This window comes from Haemaphysalis longicornis, unplaced genomic scaffold, assembly GCF_048455015.1.
Source record: "Haemaphysalis longicornis isolate Haplotype H1 unplaced genomic scaffold, Haemaphysalis longicornis Haplotype H1 scaffold_2, whole genome shotgun sequence".
NCBI lineage: Eukaryota > Metazoa > Arthropoda > Arachnida > Ixodida > Ixodidae > Haemaphysalis > Haemaphysalis longicornis.
This window is the reverse complement of record NW_027526295.1, coordinates 237,153,067-237,175,440: the sequence shown is the minus strand read 5'-3', so window position 1 is coordinate 237,175,440 and position 22,374 is coordinate 237,153,067. Positions and strand designations below refer to the sequence as shown.

Sequence of the window (22,374 nt, the reverse complement as noted above, 5' to 3'; positions counted from 1 at the left end):
TTGTTGGAGATGACTGCTGTGCCTTTGGCCATACATGGGAAACAAATAAAACTGCCACCATAGCCAAAGCTGCTGTTACCTACAGTCAGCATGATAGTAAGGCACAGCTGCTACGTTTGTGTCGCCAGTGCCTAAGCATGTGGCTGGTCCTGGTCCAGTGCTCTTATCTCAACAAGGTTAATGGAGAACAAGTCAATTCACCGTCCAAGCCAGGGAGTTCAAGACTAGCCCTACATTGTCATTTAAATGCTGTTTTATGGTATCCGTCTTAAGGGCCAGTCCCGTCTTTTTATTAGTTCAAATGGTTAAAGAAGCAAAAAGAAGTGGAACAAAAAAGTATGTCCTGCACTGTTGTGTCAGGGAAACAGCGTAATACTTCTCAAAACCATAAACTTTGCATATCTTGCAGCATTGTAATTTGTTTGGCTTCCAGGAGGGCATTGAGCACTGCTCTTTGCGGTGGCAGCGTGCCTTCAGCTCTCTTTTCCAGCTCCTCATCAGCTGCTGTGAGAATGAGGTGCCTGACCCAGTGGCATTGCCATCGGTCGTTGCAGGGTGACGGAACACAGCGACCAGAACCGCATGCACATCCAAAACCTGGCCATTGTTTTCGGCCCGACTCTGCTGTGGTCAGACGAGGAACCACGGAATCTGGCCCTGGACATGATGCAGCAGAACCAGGTCATCGAATTCCTCCTGCTGGAGTTCAACTTCCTGTTTCCCTGAGCGTGTCAAACCACCACCTTTCCCAAAGAGCAGGGGAGGAGGAGCCCACCCCTGCAGCCTTGAGTTCCTACTACTGTCTGGCGATGCCCCTGCAATGCCTGGAGGGGTTGAAAAGAAAAGACGTCTGCAGTCCGTCTGTAGCCCGCACTGAAAAAGAGCATACTCTTCTGTAATCTATGTTCAACCCTCCTTGTTGGGTGCACCAGCATAGTTGTTTCTTTTCCCAGCTGTGTGTCAGGCTTTGAGGCAGCGTGACATTACAGCCATATGCCCGTTCTTTGGGGGGATCGGCCGAGGTGGAGTGCGGAGTTGCAAACGTGCCACTGATGCATTGAAACCTGCCACCGTCACTCCCCTGAGCACCACTAGGTGAAGTCCTGTGTGAGAAAGCCTTCTGTTATGGCTCAAGGGGAAAACATTTCAGTTATGGAGGTGCACATTTCACCACTGGCTTCGTAGCCACTTTGTCTGTGTGTGTGTGTGTGTGTCCAGAGGCACCTGTTTGTTAAAGAAAAGTGTTTGAGGTCAAACGCTGAGTTGAGTTCCTTCAAGTGATGTCTCTAGAAAGCACCTCTAGTTCTTTATTGGAGTGCCCTGCACTTTCTTCTTGAGTGAAAACAGCTGTCCCACCTCTTTAGGATAGCAGCCCTTGCTGTTCAGCTCGTTTGTGCTTGAATGGTGCTGTCTTCAGGTGCGAAAATTTACAGAATGCCAGAGTGGTGTTATCTTTGGGAGCACACTGCCTGTGTAGAAAGCTTGGCTATGGAAAGTGACTGGCATTTTTTCTCTTTAACTTCGGAGTTCTTGCCTTTTGCTCGAGGAATCATGTTGTATACAATGCCTCACTTTTTTTTTCCTCCTCTCAAGTACAGAGCAAGATGCCAGAAGGCGCGGACGTTTATTTTCCACCAAAAGCCACCACATGAGCAGCCACATCTATTGCATACATGGCTTGCACCCAAGTGTGATAGAAGGAACGGGAGCCCGTCATTTTAGCAGCAGGAATTGAGGGCTCCCTCCCCACAGTACTACTGCCCGGTTATGGCCGTTCAAAGTGCCACACACCATGTTGTACGCTTGAGAACACCTTTTAGCTGCCCCAGTATTGCAAGTTTCGGAGTGATGACAAGTCAGGCGGGCGCTGTTCACACCATCAGCATTTTGTTGGGTGCCCGTCTGCTTGTCCAGAGTGCTTTCTGCGTCTGCGCGTTGCTATTTCGCCCTGTTACTGATGGTTGTTTTCCCTGCGTAGCATTCCACTCAGTGCTGTCCTGTGGCAAAACATGTACAAAGGTTAACGTGCCAGGACGCAGTCCGATGGGAGTGCCGTGGCAATAATCTGTAGCGAGTCATGACGCATTGTACAAAACCGTGTAGTTCCACGCCGCCGCCGCTGCTTTGTGAAGGGATATCTATTCTTTTGCTGCTAGAGGTGCACTTAGTGGGTGCTGTCCTGCCATGTTGTGCTTCTTGTAATTTATTCTTCTCCTGTTGAACGTAGTAGTATGCTATGCACATTGTAGAACGCTGTTGAGTATTAGCAATCAGCAGCAGTTGTATCTCTCTCTCTCTCTCTCTCTCCTGAAAGGAAGTTAGTGTGGGTGATGTGCACGACAATGAAATTTCCAGGAATACTGTTGATCATCAAACCAGAGAATCTGCAGCACTGTCATTGCATATCGGTACCTTGGTACAAGCAAATCAGCAGATAGTGTTTGCACTGTAATGGATCACACGAGGCCACGGTTAGTATTGATGATGGAAAAAGGAAAAATGCAGTGGCTGCTATAATTCTGTGATACCTCTTATGACAGTATTACAGCCCCTCGAAAAAAAAAAAAGTTACTGTCTCTCTGTATTTGTAAAATTGTGGCTTAAACAATTAAGGCGTGCTATTATTTGCGAATAGTACATGGAAATGTGCCGATTTAATTTATTGATATTTCCAGCAGTATGCTCTGTGCCTTACAAAAGAAACCAATGATATGCAGTTTTCGTGTTCCCAGTTTGCCGTTGTGTTGTTGAATTTAGAGAGCACTATAAATAAATTAATACCAAATAAAGTTGATTTTTTGAGTCACACTCAGGACCACTGTTTTATTTGTTATACTGATGATGATGATGATGACGAGATGACCTAGTTAGACAATGCATGATTATAATTGCATAAAATCAATAATTATATGCCCGTGAACGAGCAGTAAAAGAAAAAGCTGTGGTTGATTCCTCTGTCATAGGAATCGGTAAGACACGAAAGTGAAATGAGCAACGAAATCTGCAGCTAAGCATGATTTTCGGGTCGGCAGCTGTCTTGTGAGTGTGCTTGGCGAGCGACGTCCTGCTGGCGGGTCGCTTCGGCAAAGGTTTACTGGTGTCATTTCCTTGACGGATATGACGTAAAGGAAATCTTCGTGAATCTAGGAATAAAACACTTTTGTGTTAAAAATCATGGCCTTAAAGGGGCCATGAAGCCAAAACGCAAGTTTGTTTTATTAAAAAGGCTGCTTTCTCCTGATAACAATGATACTGATCTCATTGCAAAATTCAAAATAATAATTGAGTACAAAATGCATGAAGCAGTGGCGACTCCCCAGCCACTTTCTGGCAATTTCTCCATGACGTCACGGAATCTTGGTCGTGTGACTGGTGGCTGCCAGCCGAAGCCACCGCCAAAAAGCATGACTGGGTGACTTCAGTGAAACCTTTAGTTCCGTCTGATCGTATCTACTGAATGCCAATGTGCAGTTGACCACACCAATAACAATGTTTTTAGTGCTGCCCCATATTACATTAGTAAGAGTGGAATTTCAAGGTTTTTCAATATTTCTAGTGTTTTTTTTTTTTTTTTTTCAGTTAAAGAAATGTCTAACAACTGGAATAGAGCTTGGTGAGTTATCAAAGGCTAGCTCTTTCAAATTGAACAAGGTTGTGTTTTGTCATCATGGCCCTTTTTTACGTATGCAAGTCGGTATAATGACTGCTGTTATTATTATTAATGAATCAATTTATACCTTAGGTTATTTGTAGCATTATTCGCATATCAGGCTGCGGAAGCATTCCTTTACACAAATGGGCCATGCAGACAACACACCTTTGCCATATTCGAACAGAACAACATGCTGGTTCAGCTTTGAAACAAATCGAACCCGGTACCTTTACGCCGTGAAACCAGCAACCTAACCACTGGGCCACCCCAAAGACTCGAGGAGGACAGGGTTAGCAGCGGTGGGGAACAATAATTGCGGCCCGTAGGAACGAAAAACAAACACTTCCCGTGTTCAGAATCGAACCAGGCTCCCCCGCGCTATGAAACCGGCATCTAACCGATTGCGCTATCATCGCATTCCGGGCACACAGCATTTCCTTTGAGTTCGTAGCGCAGGAGTTGGCTTTGGACTTGGCCGCGGGTTCTAGCATGTGCTAACTAGTCCACTTTGGGAGAAATGTGAAAGCCTGTGGACCAAACGATCCGTGCCTGCTGGTCATGAAGAACTTTCAGCAGCAAGTGCGAAAATAAATCTGTGGTGCAACATCCGGGTCTCCGACGAAGGGAGAGGGGCCGCCAGCTCTGCTGTTTCGCCAAGAGCCTTGCATTACCAGTGCAACATGCGCCAATTTTTGCAACGGACGGCGGCTTGAGGACAACCTTTATGTCATCATGTAGTGTGTGGAGATGCCACATGCACATGCCACATGCACGTGCACATTCCTCTGCCACACCACGCTCTGGAATCAGCTGCGTAGCAATTAGGACGTGCCCAACAGGGTTGTTGACTGACTGCAGGGTCTGCACACAGGTGTGAAGGTAGCGGTGGAGTGCCAGGGCAGGCAATCGATACCCCTCGAACAAGGTCTTCATCGGGATTTCCCGTTATCACCTATCGTTTCAACTTTCAACCCCTTGTACTACATGGGTGAAGGACAAGTGGCCCCCCTCGCATTGCCTGGCCTGATGTATGCATGCAGCACCATGCTGATAACCAGATCCAGATTGGAGCCGCAGTGATTGCTCAATATGTGCGTAGCTCGCACAAGCAACCTCGAGTTCTGGGTCAGGGGACGGAAATGCACAGTACTGCGCAGGAAAAGCTAGCCCAGCGGGAGCTCTGCAGGCCAGGAGACGCATGCCGGTACCTGGGAGTGGGTATCGCACTGCGACTAATTGCCTTAAGGAGTGCGGGCTGTAGTTGAGGTGGCAGGCACTACGTGGCCAGAGTGTGCTCAGACGCAGGGCACTGTAAGCCTTCAGCAGAACAGAGGTCATCTTAGCCTCTGCAAGTCAGCCGCAATGCAGAAGCACCGAGGTGGTGGGTCAGCAATTGGCCCTAGCGGCACACACGACAACAACAAATGAGGCTGTTCAGAGAAACAATGTGGTCATCATTCAAGGCCAGAGAGGCTGTGCCAAAGCTGGGTTTTGAGATCAGATCTTGGGCCCTTTGGAGAGCTCGGCACAGTGTATACAGGGCATTTTACACAGGGACAACGTCTTTGTGGGAGCAGAAGGGGAAAACACTAGCCACAAGTATGGTGTGCTGCTGCAGCTTGCCTTCAACAAGTCAGAAACAGAAGGTTAGGCGCATTCCTTCTGTCCCAGACTTCTGGAAGGCAGTCACTAATCATCGACTGCGACCTTGCGCCGAGTTGGCACTTTAGGAGCTCTACAACCAACGTTTCTAGATATTCTATGACATCACAAGCAGCGTATCTGGATATTTTGGGTAGATCCATTTGTTCAGGCTTTGGGTTCGCAACGCCTCGTGCTTGTCGCTAATGTCTGCCAGCTAGATTCAGTTTACACAAGAGTAGATAATTACTGAGGTTGGCGGTTACGTGACACATACTGGTGGCACAGTAGTTCAGGCTTTGCAGGTTTTTGTGTTTTCTGCAGAGCATTTAACATGCTGCAATGTCGTCAGCCAGTGCACGCTTTAGAACAGGGTACAGAGGCGTTTATAAATGTAAAGCCATTTCTAAGCATCCAAATCTGGTGGCAGTGTTCATACTTGTCAACATTGTTGAGCAAAAACAAAACCTTACACATATCAAAGTCAGAACATTAATACATAAGTGATATTTGCAGAGTTCGTTTATTAAAAAATACGTGTATGCTTCATATTTTGCCATAGCAAATGAAAAATACTACAGCCTTTGCAGAAAACGCGCCGCCGTAGCGCCACCTAGCAGTGGCCCAGGGTGCGCACGTCCGTGTGTTTCTCAGGGCCACTACCAGCTGCCGCAACCTGTATCGGCAGAAGTATCTTCGAACCGAGTACGGCGCCAACGCCCGTTATTTCACGCGCGCCCAGGAAACGCCCGAGCAACGTGCCGAGCGGTAGGCGAGGCGCACCTGGAGACAACACGACGCACACCGGGCGGGCGCCACCGGGCGCGCGACGCGTGAATCGTCGGTTCTACATGGTTACATGCATGGTTACATGGAGGAAAGAATACTTTTCTTTGGCTACCATGCCCGACCATGCCAGTGATCATGAAGCGTAGACGATAACACATGCCGAGAAAACGCAAGGAAAACATGGAGGAAGGAAGAAACTTTTCTTTCCTCCGTGAAGGAAAATTTCGGTCTGACTGTCTGCCGCTCTAACTACCGTCTTCCGACGACATTTGCAGCGAAGCAAGGATACGCGGTCAATTTTATTTTTTGCGATCTTTTATGCTGAAAAAAAAAAAAACACGCGAAAGAACGCTTTTTAATTAGGTGCCACAAAACTTCACGGCAGTTTACATCAGTAATCAAGCCCCGCCACCATACAAGCATACGGGAATACAGGCACCGAGTTCCGTTAAACTAGAGTGAACTAGTTCACTCTAGTTAAACACTGAGCTGCGGTGACCATTTTCGTGCATATGCATGCGTTGCGGACGATCCGCAACGCATGGTCCGCAACGCATGTATATGCACGAAAACAAACTGATATAATCGCCTTCAACAATCGCTTACGGATGTGAAAGAAAGCTAAAAGTGTTCGATGTTGACCGAAGCATTGGAGCCAGCCACACCCCCACCACGCTGAGAGATCGAAACCGAAAGTGAACTCAAATGCAGGCCGCACGAATCCTCTTCGAGCTCGTTGTATAGCCAATGTGAATTTGATCGTGCGTGGTTTCGGCAGTTTCGGTCATACTTGCTAAATGCGTGCGTTAAAGTAGAGTATAATAATTAGCTTAATTTTACACCTTAGCCACGGGCGGTGCCTAAACTGCCAATACAACCAAGTGCAGAACGTTGGCAGCATGACACCGGCGAAAAATGCCGCCGATGCTTGTGCATCACATCTCAAAAGCACGTTCGTCGTGATCGGCGGAGGCATTGCCGGAGTCTCTTGCGCTGAACAAGTAAGGGTGGCTTTTTATGAAATTATGTGTGGGTATCTGCGTTTTTATATGGGGGCACACTTGAACAAGAGTGCCCTCAGGCAGGATTACACGCCTGACAAAGGGACGTGGATCACATACAGAATTCCACACGTGCCGGCCGGCATTTTAATCAACGCGACGATCCTTATCCGGCAAAATTCTGTTTGATTGGACGGTCCGCGGGCAGCCCGAGGACTGCCCTCGGACCGGAAGCCTCGTAGGAATACATGGGAAAATCGAGCGCCGGGTCGCGTTTCGGGCAGTCCGCGGGCGATTCGGGACTGATAATCGAGGAGGCCCTTAATTGCTTCAACAGTGGCGCGCGTGCACGTACGCGGGGGATTGGCCAAGCTGGCGGTGAAAATTAGTTTGCGGTCGCCCCGATTTCGATAGAAGAAACAATGAGAACAAAAAAAAAGGCATTGGAATAACAGCTAGTACAGGAAAAAATTGCTGGGGACACCAAAGTCTGCTTACGTGATTTGAATGCGAAAGCAAATTATCATGCGAATCGGCCTTGAAGTTCTGATGGCAGCTTGTCAGCGTCATTTGTTAATTAAACCCCCCTAAATGGGCGTGTGACCAGTCCGAAGAGCATATTTGGAGCTCCGTACTGAGAAGCCGCGAATCTGTATTATGTAGCCCGAGAAACAACATGACAACATGGAAACAACATGACGCGCACGATGTAGCTGTAAAGTAGTGCCAGAGGAAGCCATAATGTTTTCGCATTCGAAGTATGTAAGCACACCTAAGTGTACCTCAAAAGCCGTGTTTTGTGTAGCGTAACCGTAGAGCAGTGGTTATGTTGGTTATGTCACTTGCCAGTTGCCAGAGTTCTCTGTCAGATTGCCCGTACTGCCACTTTTTATTTTTTAAGTTCACCGAATGAGAAGTTTTGGGGCCATACACTGTTTACGTTGAGTTTTTTGCTTCATGGGGCACTTGATGCCTTTGCACAAAAAATATTTGACCGGCAAAAGAACTCGTATGTCACTGAAACTAAAGATAAGGGCCAGGCAGAACATCCTGGTAGCAAAAAATTAGGATAGAAATGAGGTAAGAACTACAGTAGTTGAAACTTGGATGTGGAGTCGATTAAATGTAGATTCCAGATACGTGCATTGAACCGAGGAGAAACTGCAGCAATTTGAAAAAAAGTGGTCAATAGTTTCCAGTTAGTTGCAGAATGAGCATTGAGAGGATGTAGCCAGGCTGTACTTCTGAACTTAGAAATTTAAAGGCAGGACTTCTGCACCAAAGCATAGCGAAATTGTTACCTTGCATTTCCGAAATTCACAAAATAGCGACTTCCATGAATGGGGCAAAAGAAAAGATGAAAGAAGGGTTCCCTGCTCGTGGCTTCGAAAAAGTTGGAATCACCTGCCCCCAATAGAAAACTCGCCAACGAAAAATGATATGACCTTATGGCCATCCAGAAACAAGCCGGCTGCATCACTAGCCACTAAATTTAAAAAAAAAAAAAATTTAAAAAGTTTAGTGCTAGGGGCCCGCACTAAACTGATCTAACACAGCTGACATATGGAACAAATTAATGGAAGGTGCAGAGAACTGAGACATAAGAAAATCTACACTGCAGTTAAGCCAAAGTTGTCGCCAAAATTCCACCTGGAATATAGGGGCATAATCTGGTAACCCAATAGTAAAGAAGCAGTCGAAAGACTGAGAGAAGACTCTGGCTCCCTGCCTTGTCATTGCATTTTGAGGCATTGGTAACTATGATGACATGTGCGTTAGGAGTTAATGATTGCCCACGGCACTACTTTTACTTTTGGGAGGAAGATGTCATCAAGACTTATTTCCATGACAGAGATGTTAATTGTGAGAAGGGAGAATCGAGGAAATGTCTTCATGAAGTAGCCGTAGCCATGTCAGGATACGGAACCCAGTTTAGGGCACTGGAACTACTGCCACGTAAATCATGCCTGTGAAAAAAAAAAAAAAATGAACCGAGCATCATGGAATGGGGCTCAAAAAATTTTAGGGAGGTTGCTACAGTTATTAACTGAAAACAATCCAACAGTGGAGAAAATTGTGCCTCAATATATAAAACAGTTAGCAACACACTTGGGCAATTTTAAACATAACTTAAGAACCGTTTGATCAACTAAGAAGATGGGGCCCAATCTGAACTTCGTGCAACCAGAAAAAGAAGGATGCAGCCAAACTCCAAACACTGGCCACACATAACCGTAAATCGTAAGCAGCATCTTTTTACACATTCCAAATGAATGGTGGCATAGCGTGTGAAGTACACCAGCAGATGTTCTACCTTCTGCAGCAACGTGTTTAGCATGAGGACGCCATTATTTTGGCTATCATGAATTGCACCCACGTAGTTTGGTTTTGTAACCCAGAACAGCACATTTCCTGACATGAAGCGACAGATTTAACATGCTGAAGCAGTTATCTAGGATGACCAAATGCCTTTATAATTGTGATGGCCTTTCTAATTGTAATCCTTGCACTAATCATTACAACAATTCCTAGATGTCTCCATTTTGATAAAAAGCATTGTCATCTGTATAAACACAACTTGATATACCATTCTGAACCGGAATAGAACTGAGAAGCAAATTAAAAATAACGGAGGAAAGGACTGATCCATGAGGGCCCCCACGAAGTCCTTGATACTGGGATGACAATAGCCTCTCGTTGGAGCACAAGAATTTTCCCACCAATATAGAAGCACATCTATCGTCAAAGTTCGCTAGACTTGAGCAAAATTTTCTTGACATCTTATTTCATGCTTTCTTTTTTTTATGTATCTTGTCTTCCAGCTAGCTGTACAATGTCCAGAGGAGTCTATACTTCTAATTACTGCATCGCCTATAGTAAAAGCCGCAACCAACATAGTCAAGGTATGTACATCGTTGCAGGTTGTTTCTTAATTTGGCAGCATGTTGTAGCTCATACAGCTGCAATATTTGTAAGGGATTGCAGCATTTCATTTTATTTTCGAGCCATAGAAAAAAGGGAAGTACCTTGCCTGCTGCAAAAGTTGCAAATTAAAAAGTTACCCTAAAAGAGGCCACGCTTTATCAGCAGGTATGCAAAAAATTGGCTCTGCACCTCCTTCAGTGCATACTGCTGGCACCAGCATTGCCATATTCTTAGGACATCATGTTTTGTGTTCAGTTAATGGCTCTTTTTCACCAACATGAACATTCACTGTTGTTGTTTAGTGCTTATACAACACCACTGCAAATGTTCCCAGTATCCCAATTCGATGGCATGGCTCGAAAGTGGCTTTCTAGTTGTCCTTAGCCAGAATATTACGGCAGCTACTTTGGTAATAACAGTGCTCTAGCATTGGTAATTAAAGTTACATAAATGGCTTTGCAACATGTCGCACTGAGCTCGTGGGAGAAAAGTTTAATGGTTGCAGAACAGATGGCGTTCTGGCACATTCATGGTAATGCACTTTTTTATCAGCTACACAGGGTTATGGAGAGCTTTGACATTGAAGAACGTTCCTTGAGCTACCTGGAGCAACAATACAGCAACATCAAAGTACTGCAAGATGTGCTCACCTCTTTGGATGCCAATGCACATGTATGTATTTAAATCCTATGTACTTGTCAATAAAGCTTTTACTAAGCACTCTGAACTAGTCTGCACTCCACCCGTCATCATGGAATTCCGCTTTGAATACCGGTAGTTGCGTGTGGCTTTTGTATGTCCGGTTTCACTTTGCCCCCCCCCCCCCCCCCCCCTTTTCTTTTTCTTTTAAAGGGACCCTGCAACACTTTCGATAACCGCTTTCACTCTTTCCTTCGTGTCTGGAAGCACTGCGAAAGCTAAAGTTATCGCCAGCACGGTGCGGCACTGCGTGATTTGCTCATGGCACCAGATACGGCTTCCGTTTCTGCTTTGTTTTCGTGGCTTTATTTTTAAAGTTGCTAACAAAAAGCATTCATTGCTGCAACTGAAGGAAAACCGGCCAACAGCCGCTACATGGCCTTAGTTACGTAATTCTAGCCGTCGAAGAATGTCAAGACCAGGAAAGAGAGAAAAATCTTTTCAGTGAGTTTACACGTTATCTGATGGGCATAGAGCAGTAATTTTCGGCCGACGTACTTTGCGACCCCCTAATCTAAGTACTGGGTGTGTTGGGTGACTACTTTCTGCAAGAATTTAAGATTTCAAAAAATGTTGAAAAAAGTGTTGCAGGGTCCCTTTAACGCCGCCAGATTTTTTGCAGCAGGTTGGGTGCTAACGGGGCATGCATGCATTTCGCAGGTGGCTTCACTCAAAAGTGGCCAAACTGTCTCCTATCAAATGATCTGCCTCTGCATGGGTGCAAGGCCACAGGTACGTTGCAATAATGATTAAGCCTGCTTTTGCGAGGGCAGAGTCGGACCATGCCTCATTTCTACTGTGCTGCCTGTTCCAGCTCGCTTTCAAAGACAGCCCACTGGTCTTGGGCATACGAGACACGGAGACGGTCCAGGTAGTAACACATGATGCTGAGACGTTTACTTTCAGCATTGACCACTGTTCATCGTGATGTGGAACAGAGCACAGACAAAGGACAGAGGGAAGCAAGTACTCAGGGTCGATGCTAACTCGCAACTGCTATTTTGTTGGAAAGATGAGAATATATACACTCAGACCGGGTTAATGCAAAAATTTAATTAAGAAGGAGACCAGACGAAGGGCAACAGAACTGCTCACACAGCTAAGAAGTATTGAGAAAAGCATTTTCCGCTTCAAGCAATGTCAGATAAGGTTGACTTCACATACACATCCTTGCAGATAAGACAACACTGTGTGCGTCAGTTGGTTCCCGTGTGTAAATGAAATACTGCAGTTGACAAAACAAAGCAAGCATCCGCATGTGTTAATAAAGTAAGCAATGATGCGGGTCACCTTTGAAGTTATTTTGGTGTTCCCATAAGCAGGTGTTGGCACAACCTGCTTGTACTATGTACAGTCTCTGTCAAAATTTTGTGGGCCAAACCGAAACGCACAGGCTGCAAAAAATTCAATGTACAAGCTTACGTCCCGAGCAAGGCTGAAACTTTTTATAAAACGCCTTTCTTTCTTACTGCCTTCAAATATTTTTGCCAAATTTAAAGACAAAGCAGATTCTTCGAATTCTTTGTGGTCAAGAAGGCTTAGGATCTGCCCACAAATTTTGACAAAGGGTGTTCATCACTACATATATTTTGCTGTGAGGCAAGAACATGTGGTGCATATTGCAGCCTTGTTTTGATTGCCCCAAATTGGCATTAGTCACTCTTAGGATGGCCGGACACACAACCAATCTTGAGGGGTGCAATGAAGGCAGCATTTATTCACAACTTATCTACTTGCTGTGTTTAAACCGTGGAATAAGAGATTTGCGTAGGGAATGGAATGGCTGTGAACTTATTCTCAGTACCTTTTTTTTTTGCGTGTGTGTGTACCCGCTTCATGGCCTTAACTTCTGCGTGCAACCTTTGAAAGTCAACTTCATCCAAGAGAGCGATAGCCTGTTGTTTGACTTTTGGCTGACATTTTGTATCTGTCCTTTGTCTGCCTGTGCTGTTTCGTACCACAGTGAACACAACTTTATGTGCCCAACTTTGCAACTTTCTGTATTCACTGTCATGCCCCTTTCTGTTTCCCTCCAGACGCTCCAAGGGCGCCTTGCTGGGGCCAGGCTCATAGCTGTGATCGGTAACGGTGGCATTGCTACCGAGTTGGTGTAAGTGGCCAATGCTTCTGCACACACAAGCTTTCAGCAATGGTTATCCCCCCCCACTACTTTCGTGCTTCGTTTAGTTTAAAGGGGCACGCTAGCAGTAAAGTCGCCAGCAGTAAAGTCACATGGTTATGATCATTCCCCTGGTAATACTCTTCACACACTCTTTGTGTAACCGTAGAAACCAAATTCCACACTGTTGGAACAGCCAGTGCAGAGATGTAAATTTACTAAGCTGTTCCTAAAGGAGGCCGGAAGCAACTTGTTCCATTGATTCCTGTTCTTGTCGGGTGTTCATGGTATCAACAGGTGCGCACTCTGGCTGTGTGCAGGCACGAAGTGCAGGGCTGCAAGGTGCTGTGGGCTGTGCGAGAGAGCAGCATTGGGGCCACTTTCTTTGACCCCGGTGCGGCGCAGTTCTTCCTGCCGCACCTGAAGGCTGACGAGGGGGAGGACTGTGACAGTGGTGCGAGATCGGCTACAGTGGAAGGGGGTGGAGATGAACAGCGGTCCAGCGAACAGTCCGACCAAGGTTAGAAAGGGCACAACTCACTGCACGAGATTTTTACAGATTTTGTATTTCGTTTTTTTTTTTCTACGGGCTATATAGTATGTAGCTGCTACTTTGCTTCACGTTTGGTATGCGTAAAAAACTAAGAGACACAGCCCTGTTGTAATGCGCCATATTGTTTATCGGCTGAAACATCCCGTTTGGAGCACAAATGAACCAAACCAGCTTGGTTCCAAAACCTGCTTCTTTTGTGGGTGTGTTTCTGTAAGCAGCCAATACATGATTGGATTCAGCTGTCAAGCCCAAATTCAGTTAACCACCACTACAAACACATGCTCAAATAACAATCAGTTCGATATTATTCAGTGCATAGGTGGGTCAGTCTTTTTATATTTGTTTTTTTTTTCTGTACACTTCGCCATAGCATTTATTTGCACCATAATACCTCTACGACTTTAAAGACAATGGCAACATTGATTGCTGTGTTTGTTTTCTTGTTACGATGTTTCACAGTTCAAATTATGAACACAGTGGATAATTGGGACAGTTGATTAGCATGCACAGCTGAAATGAAAACAGTGTGGAATGGATGGGATTGAAGACAGGGCAAAGTGAAGATGCATAAAAGTGCTTGTGTATGTCTCGTCCTCACTTATCTTTTGTCCTGTCTTCCTTCACCACACAATCAAATTCCCACACATTTCCTGCCTAAGCAGTGTAAACCCCTTGGACATACTGCTTGTCATTGTTGCTTATGCACATATAAGACAATACAGTAATTCCTCGTTAACTCAAACTCGGACATCTTGAAATATTGGTATCGGTTAAGTTGAAACTTCTTTTCGCCGTGCTTTTACTTCCCCTAGGTGCCATGTGTTTGCTCCCCTTCATTTTGAAACGTTTTTTGGGGGAGACTGCAGATATCTCGAAATGTTGACGAAGAGGACACAAGGCAAAGTCCGCAACAGAGAGCTGATAAGGTCTCCGCTCTAACCCTTAGCTCCCACTACACATTGAATGCAGTCGTGAATGGGAATCTATGCTGTACGAGGCCTATGCATGTTCCCATTACCGGAATGCTGTCTGAAATCTACATCATTGAAGAGAGCTGTGGATGATGCAGCTGATCATGTATGCAACGAAGGGCCTCGAAAAGTGCCTACAATAGCAGAAACAAGAAACATGCTGCGCCTGCTTCGCAACAAGTTAGAATGTAGCGGTAGCAACCAACAATTGATGCGATGCATTAGACAGCTCGAAAACGCTTTTTTGGGGCCAGATGCGAATACAAAACAGGTGAGTATCATGCAGTTTTCTTCCGAAATCATATGAATTTGTTTTTTCTGTGAATTATTTTGCCTCATTACGGGAACCTGTTAGTGGAGCTCTTGTTACCGGCACTGGCTCTTAGTTCAATGGCCTGACCACACATTTTGGCATTTAGCTTGACTGGAAATTCCGCTTATCTCGAAGTTTTCAGCGGATTTTACAACTTCGAGTGAATGCAGGATTACTGTATATGTGGCAGCCACAAGTGTGTTCCTTTTTGTTGAGCAGCACCAGGCCTTTGCCAGGTTATTTTGGTGCTGTCTAACCTGTTGACCGTTATGCTGACTAATGTGCAGTCACTCAGCTACAATGATAGCATCCATTCAATCGCTCCTCCGCCTGTTTTTTCACGCAGCATTCACTTTCACAGGGGTACCATTCGTATTTGCATGCTACTGTTTGTTCTCAAAACAGCTAATAGGAGGGGAGAGAAATGGACAATTCCACGGACAACTTGCAAATGTTCATCAGTGTGCTGGCCCAAGCAAATGCCACCTTTCTCCAAATTTGCCAGCTTCTGAAGGGTACTGATGTATGTTTGCAGAACTCGCATCCCAGCGTACTACTTGTCTGCCTTTGTTCAGGGCACCAGATGTCTGCACTTCCGGGGAGTGCTCTGGGGCCTGACTGGGCCACAGGACGCTGCCTCCAAGGTGGAAGCCAGGTAACTGGAGCAACCTGCTTTCGTAGTAGCATTGCGTCTGAAGTGTGCCTGCAAACAGCCTGAATCCAGCCGTCATGCATTGCCCACTATGGGCGTGCAGTGGCAACGCAGATGTTCTTTGTTTTTGCCGTTTCCGAGATTACAACCTCAACAAGTGCTGCTCCTTATGCAACTTCTTTTCTACACAAATGTGTCAATGCTCCTTTTCTTGTTCCCATGTTACAAAAGGCTCTTGGCTAGTGCAATGCTTGTAATTAAATGTGCATTGGGATAATAATTCTGCGTAAATATGCTGACCTTGGCTGCCCAATTTCCCTGAGACTGGAGACGGCTGTTTGCAGATCAGTTTCCTTTTTGTCATCCTCGAATTCCAAGGTCCTGCCGATTTGAATGATGAAATAATCTGTCTCGCACTGTGTTTGCAGAAGGGCGTGCACATCGAGTACAGCTGTGAAGTGTCCCAGTTGCTAACGCCATCCGAGTTTAGCCAGAGGTCCCTGGCAGACTCCAGCAGCAGCCTCCAGTGTGGCACAGACTGGCCGGTCTACCTGCTTCTGAGCAACAATAAGTGCTTTGGTGCTGATCTCATCGTGAGCGCAACAGGCGTCATACCCAATGCCGACACCATCGAGGCACCCCAGGTATGAGTGACATGTCATTCGCAGTGGTGACTCGGTGCGCAAGGTACTTTGCTGCCTACCACAAGGTCACAAATTCATTCTTCAACCAGTACAGCCGGGAGGACGAAAAACAGTTACTGTGTAGGCTAAGTTTTAGCACAACAAAAAACTAAAAAATGCCGGGCCATCTCCACTAACGTGAAATCTGGGGAGGGGTTAAGCATGCAGTGTGCAAGTGTATTCTTAGCGCCTTGGCGTTTTTGCCAATGGAGATGAACCATTGGGGAGTAGAGTTATACAGCTTTGCTGCAAAAGTCTCTTGTCTTTGGAGCATGAAGTTCTCTGGCACGAGGTGTAAACGAGTGTCCCGGTGTTTTTTTAATACGCATTACGAAGCGTTCCAGCGCGAGGCGTAGACGAGTGTCCCAGTGTTTTTTTTAGCACGCTTTGCATTCTAACGTGAGGCGTGAAAGAGTTTCGTGGTGTTTTAGTACCGTGACTACATGAAGTGATGATTACAACAACAGCAGGAGACGCCAACAGCCCCAGCCCCTTAGGGCTTCGCCCCTAAAAATCTTGGGTGGTTGAAGAGGGTGTAAATGAAATGAGACACACTAAGGGAAACAGTTTGGCAGCGGTTACCACCATGCTGCCACGTAAATGCGATAGGTTAATTACAATTTAGCAGCAAATCTCCGCATAGACATATGCATGGCTTTTCACAGCACATCTGTTTGTTGGCGCGTTTTTCTCTGTACACTGAAATGTGACAGGCAAAATGCAATAAGTTATGCCAGCACTTTTCAAGTGCGCCCAGAGCTACACAAAGCACGCAACTGAGCACTCTCCCCTGATGCTGCTGCTGCTGCATGAACGGACTTGCACTTGCACTGCACTTCCTGTATCAGATATTATTAGGCAATGTTTGCGCTAATAAAAACAAGCAACTAACTCATGCAGAACTCTCCTGCTTGGTGTTTTGTCATTACGAGCCATACTACCGGCATCTTGCAGTTGTGGCTTCTATCATTACAATTAGGTTGTGTCGCTCGCGACTTCAGACCATATCCTAAGCAAAATTCTCTGTTTACCTCTGTGATATCGTGCCGTGTAGCCGCGTATATATCATCATGCGTTTAGTTCAACAGTTTCTCTTCCTCCAACTTGTAACTGTTGCCCCCTCTCCCCCACCGTAGCTGGCAGTGGCACCCGACGGAGGCATTCTAGTAGACCGATACATGCGGACATCGCTGCCAGGAGTGTATGCAGCGGGCGACGTGTGCACGGCTGGCTGGGAGCGCGCCGAGCTGTGGTTCCAGCGACGGCTGTGGACGCAGGCGCGCCAGATGGGCCACTGGGCGGCCACGTGCATGGCGACCCACTGGACGGCGCAGCCCGACCCCCTTGCAGATGCCCGCTTCGACATCTTCTCCCACGTGACGCGCTTCTTCGGCTACCGGGTGAGTGCCCCAACGTGGTCTCACTTGGTGTCACTAAATAAGGTTTTATTTAGTGACGCTGCAGGAGGGTTGCAAGCTGGGCTAGTTGGAAAGACATTCTTGGATAAAAACCAGTGCTAACTCAGACGAAGGAAGTGAAACACAAGGACAGCCGCTGGTCTAACCACTAGTGACACTAGTCTCACTCGGGCACACCCCGCTAACGATCACTCTGAATTATCTTTTTTCTTTATATTGCATGCATGTGCATCGGTTTACCCCATTACATTGATCGATTGATTGTAGGGTTTAAACACACCAGCGCAATGCAGGCGATGAGGCGCACCGTAGTGGAGGGCTCTGGATTAATTTTGACCACCTGGGGATCTTTAACGTGCGGGGCGTTTTTGCTTTTCACCTCCTTCGGAAAAGTGGCCGCCATGGCCGAGCAGTTTTCCCCCGATCTAATGCACGACTAGTGCCGCCACAGTACTTGAAGCTTGTGCTTCAGGCAAAAAAATATGCTGTAGCAATTTATGTCACAGCCTAAACAGTATAGTGAAGAGCACGAACAAGGGCACTCTGTGTTCTATCCGTCCTGTGTCCTGTTTCATAAAAATCCACCTTGTTATGGGTCATGTTAAATTCTAAGGAGGATTCCCCCGGGATTGTAGCTGTAAATTTTAGATATGTAAGCAAGGTTGGGGCTTTTGTCATAGAGAACTGTTACACCTGAGAAGAGGCTGTGTTATCGACTTTTGAATTTAATTTTTTTTTTCCCTTTCCTCCAATGATTGACAGTGCTCGGTTGCATGGGAAACTAACAGCTGTTGTTAGTAACACAATGCCCCCTCCAGAAACGACCCTGTGCCGCTGCGAACCTCTACATTTTAAACGACAGCTTCTGAGCCAATGATGTAGCAGGCTCATTACCTGCAGAGAAGTGCTAGTCAGCGAGCATGAAAGTTGCGACAATTTTACAAGGTTTAGTTTGTTCCTTGCCGTTCTGTCTGCGATCTCTGCTTTAGCCACCTTTACCGAGTAAAACGATGGTGAAATGGGACATCCAAGCATGAGTAGTAATTATTGTAAATCTTAAAAGAGCTCACGTGGGGCACCAGAGACATTATTTCTATGTACACTCATTAGTACAAAATCTCAACAATGAACAGGGGCAGATTCTTTCATGATGAAAAAATGCCTTCGTTCAGTAGTGCTTAGTGCTGGTGACAAATTTTGATGGTAAGTGATTGGGGCAATTTTGAGTAACTTTTTTTATGGCAGTCTAGAGGTAACAATAACAATAATTCGCCAACAGTGCGCACTGAATAAAGGTTGAATTTTTCAGTTTCGCCTATGCAATGCACTCGCTTTAAAATCAACTCAGTTAGAACCAACAACATTTCTGCTCTCTTGTGACAGGCACAACGCAAACAATGTCCGCTTAAGGTGAATTTGTAATAATACGAACAAATTTTTGTGTTCCCTTCGAGTTCCTCTTAGCTAGAGTTCAGAGTATTGTTATATGTGGACAGCACTTCAATGGAGCATCGCGCGCGAGTGTAGGAAGCACGAATGGTGTTGCCCGTGTGGGACTACACGCATCCGGCTTCCGAGGCAGCACACGTGACAGCCGCAGTGCCAAGTGTGCAATCACGGGCATTTATTCGTGTAGCTCATCACCGCCCCCGCAGAGCAGACGACGGTCGGTGGTGCCTTTTCCCACGCTGGTGGCAACAACACCTGCAGGTGGTTCTCCTGGGCCTGTTCAACGGCCAGGGCCTGAGCAGCAGCAGCAGCGAGGAAGGAGGTCCCCGGGCCCTGGTCCGGGTCACTCCGGGACGCGAGTACATCAAGCTGCTGTTGTGTGGTGGCAGGCTCAAGGGCGCCGTGCTGATTGGCGACACAGACCTGGAGGAGACCTGCGAGAACCTGCTGCTCGACCAGCTGGACCTGGGACCACTCGCGGACCACCTGCTCGACCCCGAGGTGGACATCGAGGACTTCTTCGACTGATGCAGGGGGCGGGCGTGCTCACGCAACTTTTCTTCACTGACAACCACCGATTCTTGCGAGACAGGCAGACAGTTCCATGCTCGGCGCACAACCTTCCACTGGGGAAACTGGACTGGCAAGGATCGGGGATGGCCCCTTCGGAGACCGTTCTCTGGAGTCCATGCGAGGGCTGGCCGGCGTACAAAGCTGTAATGCTTGCCTGTGTGCTCAGGCGGTCACAGGGAACCCTGCTAACCTTGAGCACTGCCGCGAGACACAGTATCAAAGAGCCGGCCCAGGCAGAGAAGGGCACTGGACTGTTGTCGGCTGTCAAGCAATTTGCAAAAGGACTAACATTCACACTGACAAGCCCAACCAAAGGGCGCAGATTATCCCCCAGCGCAGCCCAAGGGAAGGCAGCCGCTGAAGGTTAGGGGGCAAGCAGTGAGTGCCGCCTCTGGCATGGTGAATGTCTTACGCTGGACTGGTCGCACGCAGACGACCACTTGCTCAAAAACGATAGCGACTGCTTCATCACTTCAGCGACCGCTTTCGTGTCTTGGTGCGGTTTTTCGTGGCTGCCGGTTTCCTTCACATCAAAGCACAGTGTGTGTCCAGCGTCAATTAAAAATGCAGGAACAGCACGTAATTTTTGGTGGAAGAGGAACCAGCCTTCCCAGACGTGGGGGGGGGCCGCACGGCAGAGGAGGGCTCAACATCGAACGGAAACGGATGGACAGCTTGCATGGTTGCATGACGGGTTCACTTTGAAGAGGTGTGCACCCCAGACACGTGGACGCTGCCCGCAGGAGGTGGAGAGCACAGACGAAGGGTGGCGGGCGCATGCGACTGTTGGAACTTCTCTCGGAGCCGTTTCAGACAACACGCACGTGGGGGACAGAGACAGTAGTAGGGGGCAGGACAATAGTGGCTGTCGGCTCACAGCCTCGCTTTGTTGCAGAAACCCTGTTGTCGCGACTCTTAGGATGCCGCCGCTCTTGTGGGTGGGGACGGGAGTCAAGCTCGTCGACGGTTTGGCACTTGGGGAGCGTGCAGCGGGCTGCGGCTCCCCTCAGGCGTCCGTCTCGCCGCGGAGTCGCAGCCGGGCAAAGTCTTCGAAGATGATGTCGTCGTCGTCCAAGCTGGCAGCAGCATCCCTGCGCACGGCGTGAGGGAAGGCAGCAAGTTAAAGAAGCCCGCAACATTGCAATTCCACATGGATTGAGTAAAATTATGTTTTCGGTGTTTACTCCTTTTCTCCTTTATGTTAGAGATTCTAGCACAGAATGCAAATATGCAGAATAGGAAAGAAATATGGCCTGCATTATGGGTTCCCTTAATTAAAAAAAGTCATCTCTTTAAAAAAAAAATCCCTACCTTGACAAAAACGTAAGTATACCCAATGAAATGCCTGTAGCCCGTAGTTTCCAGTCAATCTTTGCAATTGCTATGTTTATGTCCTCCATTCTGAGTCGCACAAGACCACTTCGTTACACTACATTTGCTGAAGCCTGACTGTTTCTGCAAACAGTGTAGGTTTGACAGCGGCATCGTGTCATTCGTATGTACTAATGCCAGCAAGTTTTCTTCAGTACTTTTCATCCATGGCTCAATTATTCTGAGCTATATAATTATTCTAGAAGCAATTCTTTTACTGTCGGGGTTGCATTACATGGCCTCGGGTGCAATCAGCCAAACTGCTCTGGCCTGACCTGTGTAACGAGTGTTACATTTGGCCACGTTTCTGAAGCCTGGAACGCCACAGGAGGAAGGACGCAGGCGGCTTACGTGTCCAGCTCAATCAGATTGGCATCTGAGACCGGTGGTCCAGGGGCCCTGGTTTCGCCAACAGTGCGCACTGGACTGGGCTCTTCGGGTTTGGGGTGCATCAAGATGAACGGTAGCTCAGCCACCAGATCCCTGGAATGAGGGGGCAGGAGAACTTGCTTTCTTATACCCCGGCTACACTAGGGTCCGAATGCCATTTGAACCAAATGTCATTTGACTCAGATGGGGTGCTTCGAATGCCATTCAGAATCCGCCATGCTACACTACAATTTAGATGGCATTTGAAAATTTGCACAATTGCTCGCCATGCTGTAGTGGTGGTGTTGTCGCCCCGTTCCGTTTTCGTGCAATCAAATTTAGGAGGAGTCTAAGGCAGTAAATGATATCAAATTAGAAGAGACATTAGTTTTGACTCTAATGTGGTGGCTGTTTGCGTAGTTCTAGCTTTTCTTTTTTTTTTTTTGCAACTGACCCACTGGTTTTGAGAGTATGAAAATTAAAATATGTTGATTTCATATTTTAAGTAAATGAACAGTGAACAAAGTTCCGCAAACAAAAATATTTTGTTTGTTTTACGTACGGAAGTATTATATTTTTTTTTTTTTGCCGATCGAAGACTCTGCGTGTGAGAGTGCTAGAAATGGCATTTGAAATCCCAAATGTCTCTCTCGGTGCTCATTTGGCTCGAATGTCATTTAAGCCGAATGGCATTTTAAATTAAAACCTATAGTAGCAGCACAACTTGGCATTTGAGTCAAATGACATTCGGACACCAGTGTAGCAGGGGTATTAGCTGCATACACCTCTTGCGCACAGGAGGACAACCTTATCTCTCTTTCTTTTGATGGGGGTGTAGCTTTAGTGCCTTTCACAGAAATTGTACCTACGTGGTGTTATAGACAAATAAAACGTGAGAAGTCACAATAGAGATGCTAGTTAGCAAATTTAACGACTTGTTTCTGATTTAAGGAGAAGATTCACCCAACTATGGGACCTACGATTCCATGACCCACGAACTTAAAAACCATTGCACAGCAATACCAAAAGGCTTACAAATACGTATAAATGTTCACAATGGCCTAGTTTGCTTATTTCAGAAATATGTCACTTCTGCATTGAAATAAAAAAATAAAACTAGCTTGCTAGACCGCTAGTGCCATCTAGTGAAAACTGGATAAACCAAAATGCATTTCTTGTTTATTTTTTACCTCAGC

At 46.6% G+C, this 22,374-nt stretch overlaps 3 protein-coding genes across 5 annotated transcripts in view; 2 read left to right on the top strand and 1 right to left on the bottom strand.

Annotated features, from left to right (window-relative positions):
- Positions 1-2,808, top strand: part of LOC144170194 (rho GTPase-activating protein 15-like) — a 29,765-nt gene extending 26,957 nt beyond the window's left edge. For all 3 annotated transcript variants that reach the window (XM_077699822.1, XM_077699820.1, XM_077699821.1), the window contains one exon: positions 555-2,808. In XM_077699822.1, the coding sequence (XP_077555948.1) occupies positions 555-726 (172 nt within the window). In that variant the 3' untranslated portion in view covers positions 727-2,808. The remainder of the gene's footprint in view (positions 1-554) is intronic.
- A 4,002-nt stretch (positions 2,809-6,810) lies between these two features.
- Positions 6,811-20,621, top strand: Pyroxd1 (pyridine nucleotide-disulfide oxidoreductase domain 1). Its single transcript, XM_077699818.1, has 11 exons — positions 6,811-7,083; positions 9,906-9,986; positions 10,561-10,680; positions 11,368-11,439; positions 11,522-11,578; positions 12,744-12,817; positions 13,147-13,346; positions 15,239-15,318; positions 15,744-15,959; positions 17,135-17,398; positions 19,127-20,621. Exons 1-11 carry the CDS (start codon positions 6,982-6,984, stop codon positions 19,391-19,393), a joined length of 1,533 nt encoding a protein of 510 aa, XP_077555944.1. The 5' UTR covers positions 6,811-6,981; the 3' UTR covers positions 19,394-20,621.
- The window catches only part of Krz (beta-arrestin protein kurtz), a 24,909-nt gene continuing 21,551 nt past the window's right edge, over positions 19,017-22,374 (bottom strand). The window contains exons 7-8 of the mRNA XM_077699819.1: positions 21,161-21,292; positions 19,017-20,529 (exon numbers count right to left, since the gene is read on the bottom strand). Of these exons, the coding sequence (XP_077555945.1) occupies positions 20,445-20,529; positions 21,161-21,292 (217 nt within the window). The 3' untranslated portion in view covers positions 19,017-20,444. The remainder of the gene's footprint in view (positions 20,530-21,160; positions 21,293-22,374) is intronic.

Coding starts and splice junctions, on each gene's coding strand:
- Pyroxd1 (XM_077699818.1), top strand. CDS start 6,982: ATGACACCGGCGAAAAATGCCGCCGATGCTTGTGCATCACATCTCAAA. Junction 10,681..11,367: donor CTTTGGATGCCAATGCACAT/GTATGTATTTAA, acceptor TGCATTTCGCAG/GTGGCTTCACTCAAAAGTGG. Junction 11,579..12,743: donor GAGACACGGAGACGGTCCAG/GTAGTAACACAT, acceptor GTTTCCCTCCAG/ACGCTCCAAGGGCGCCTTGC.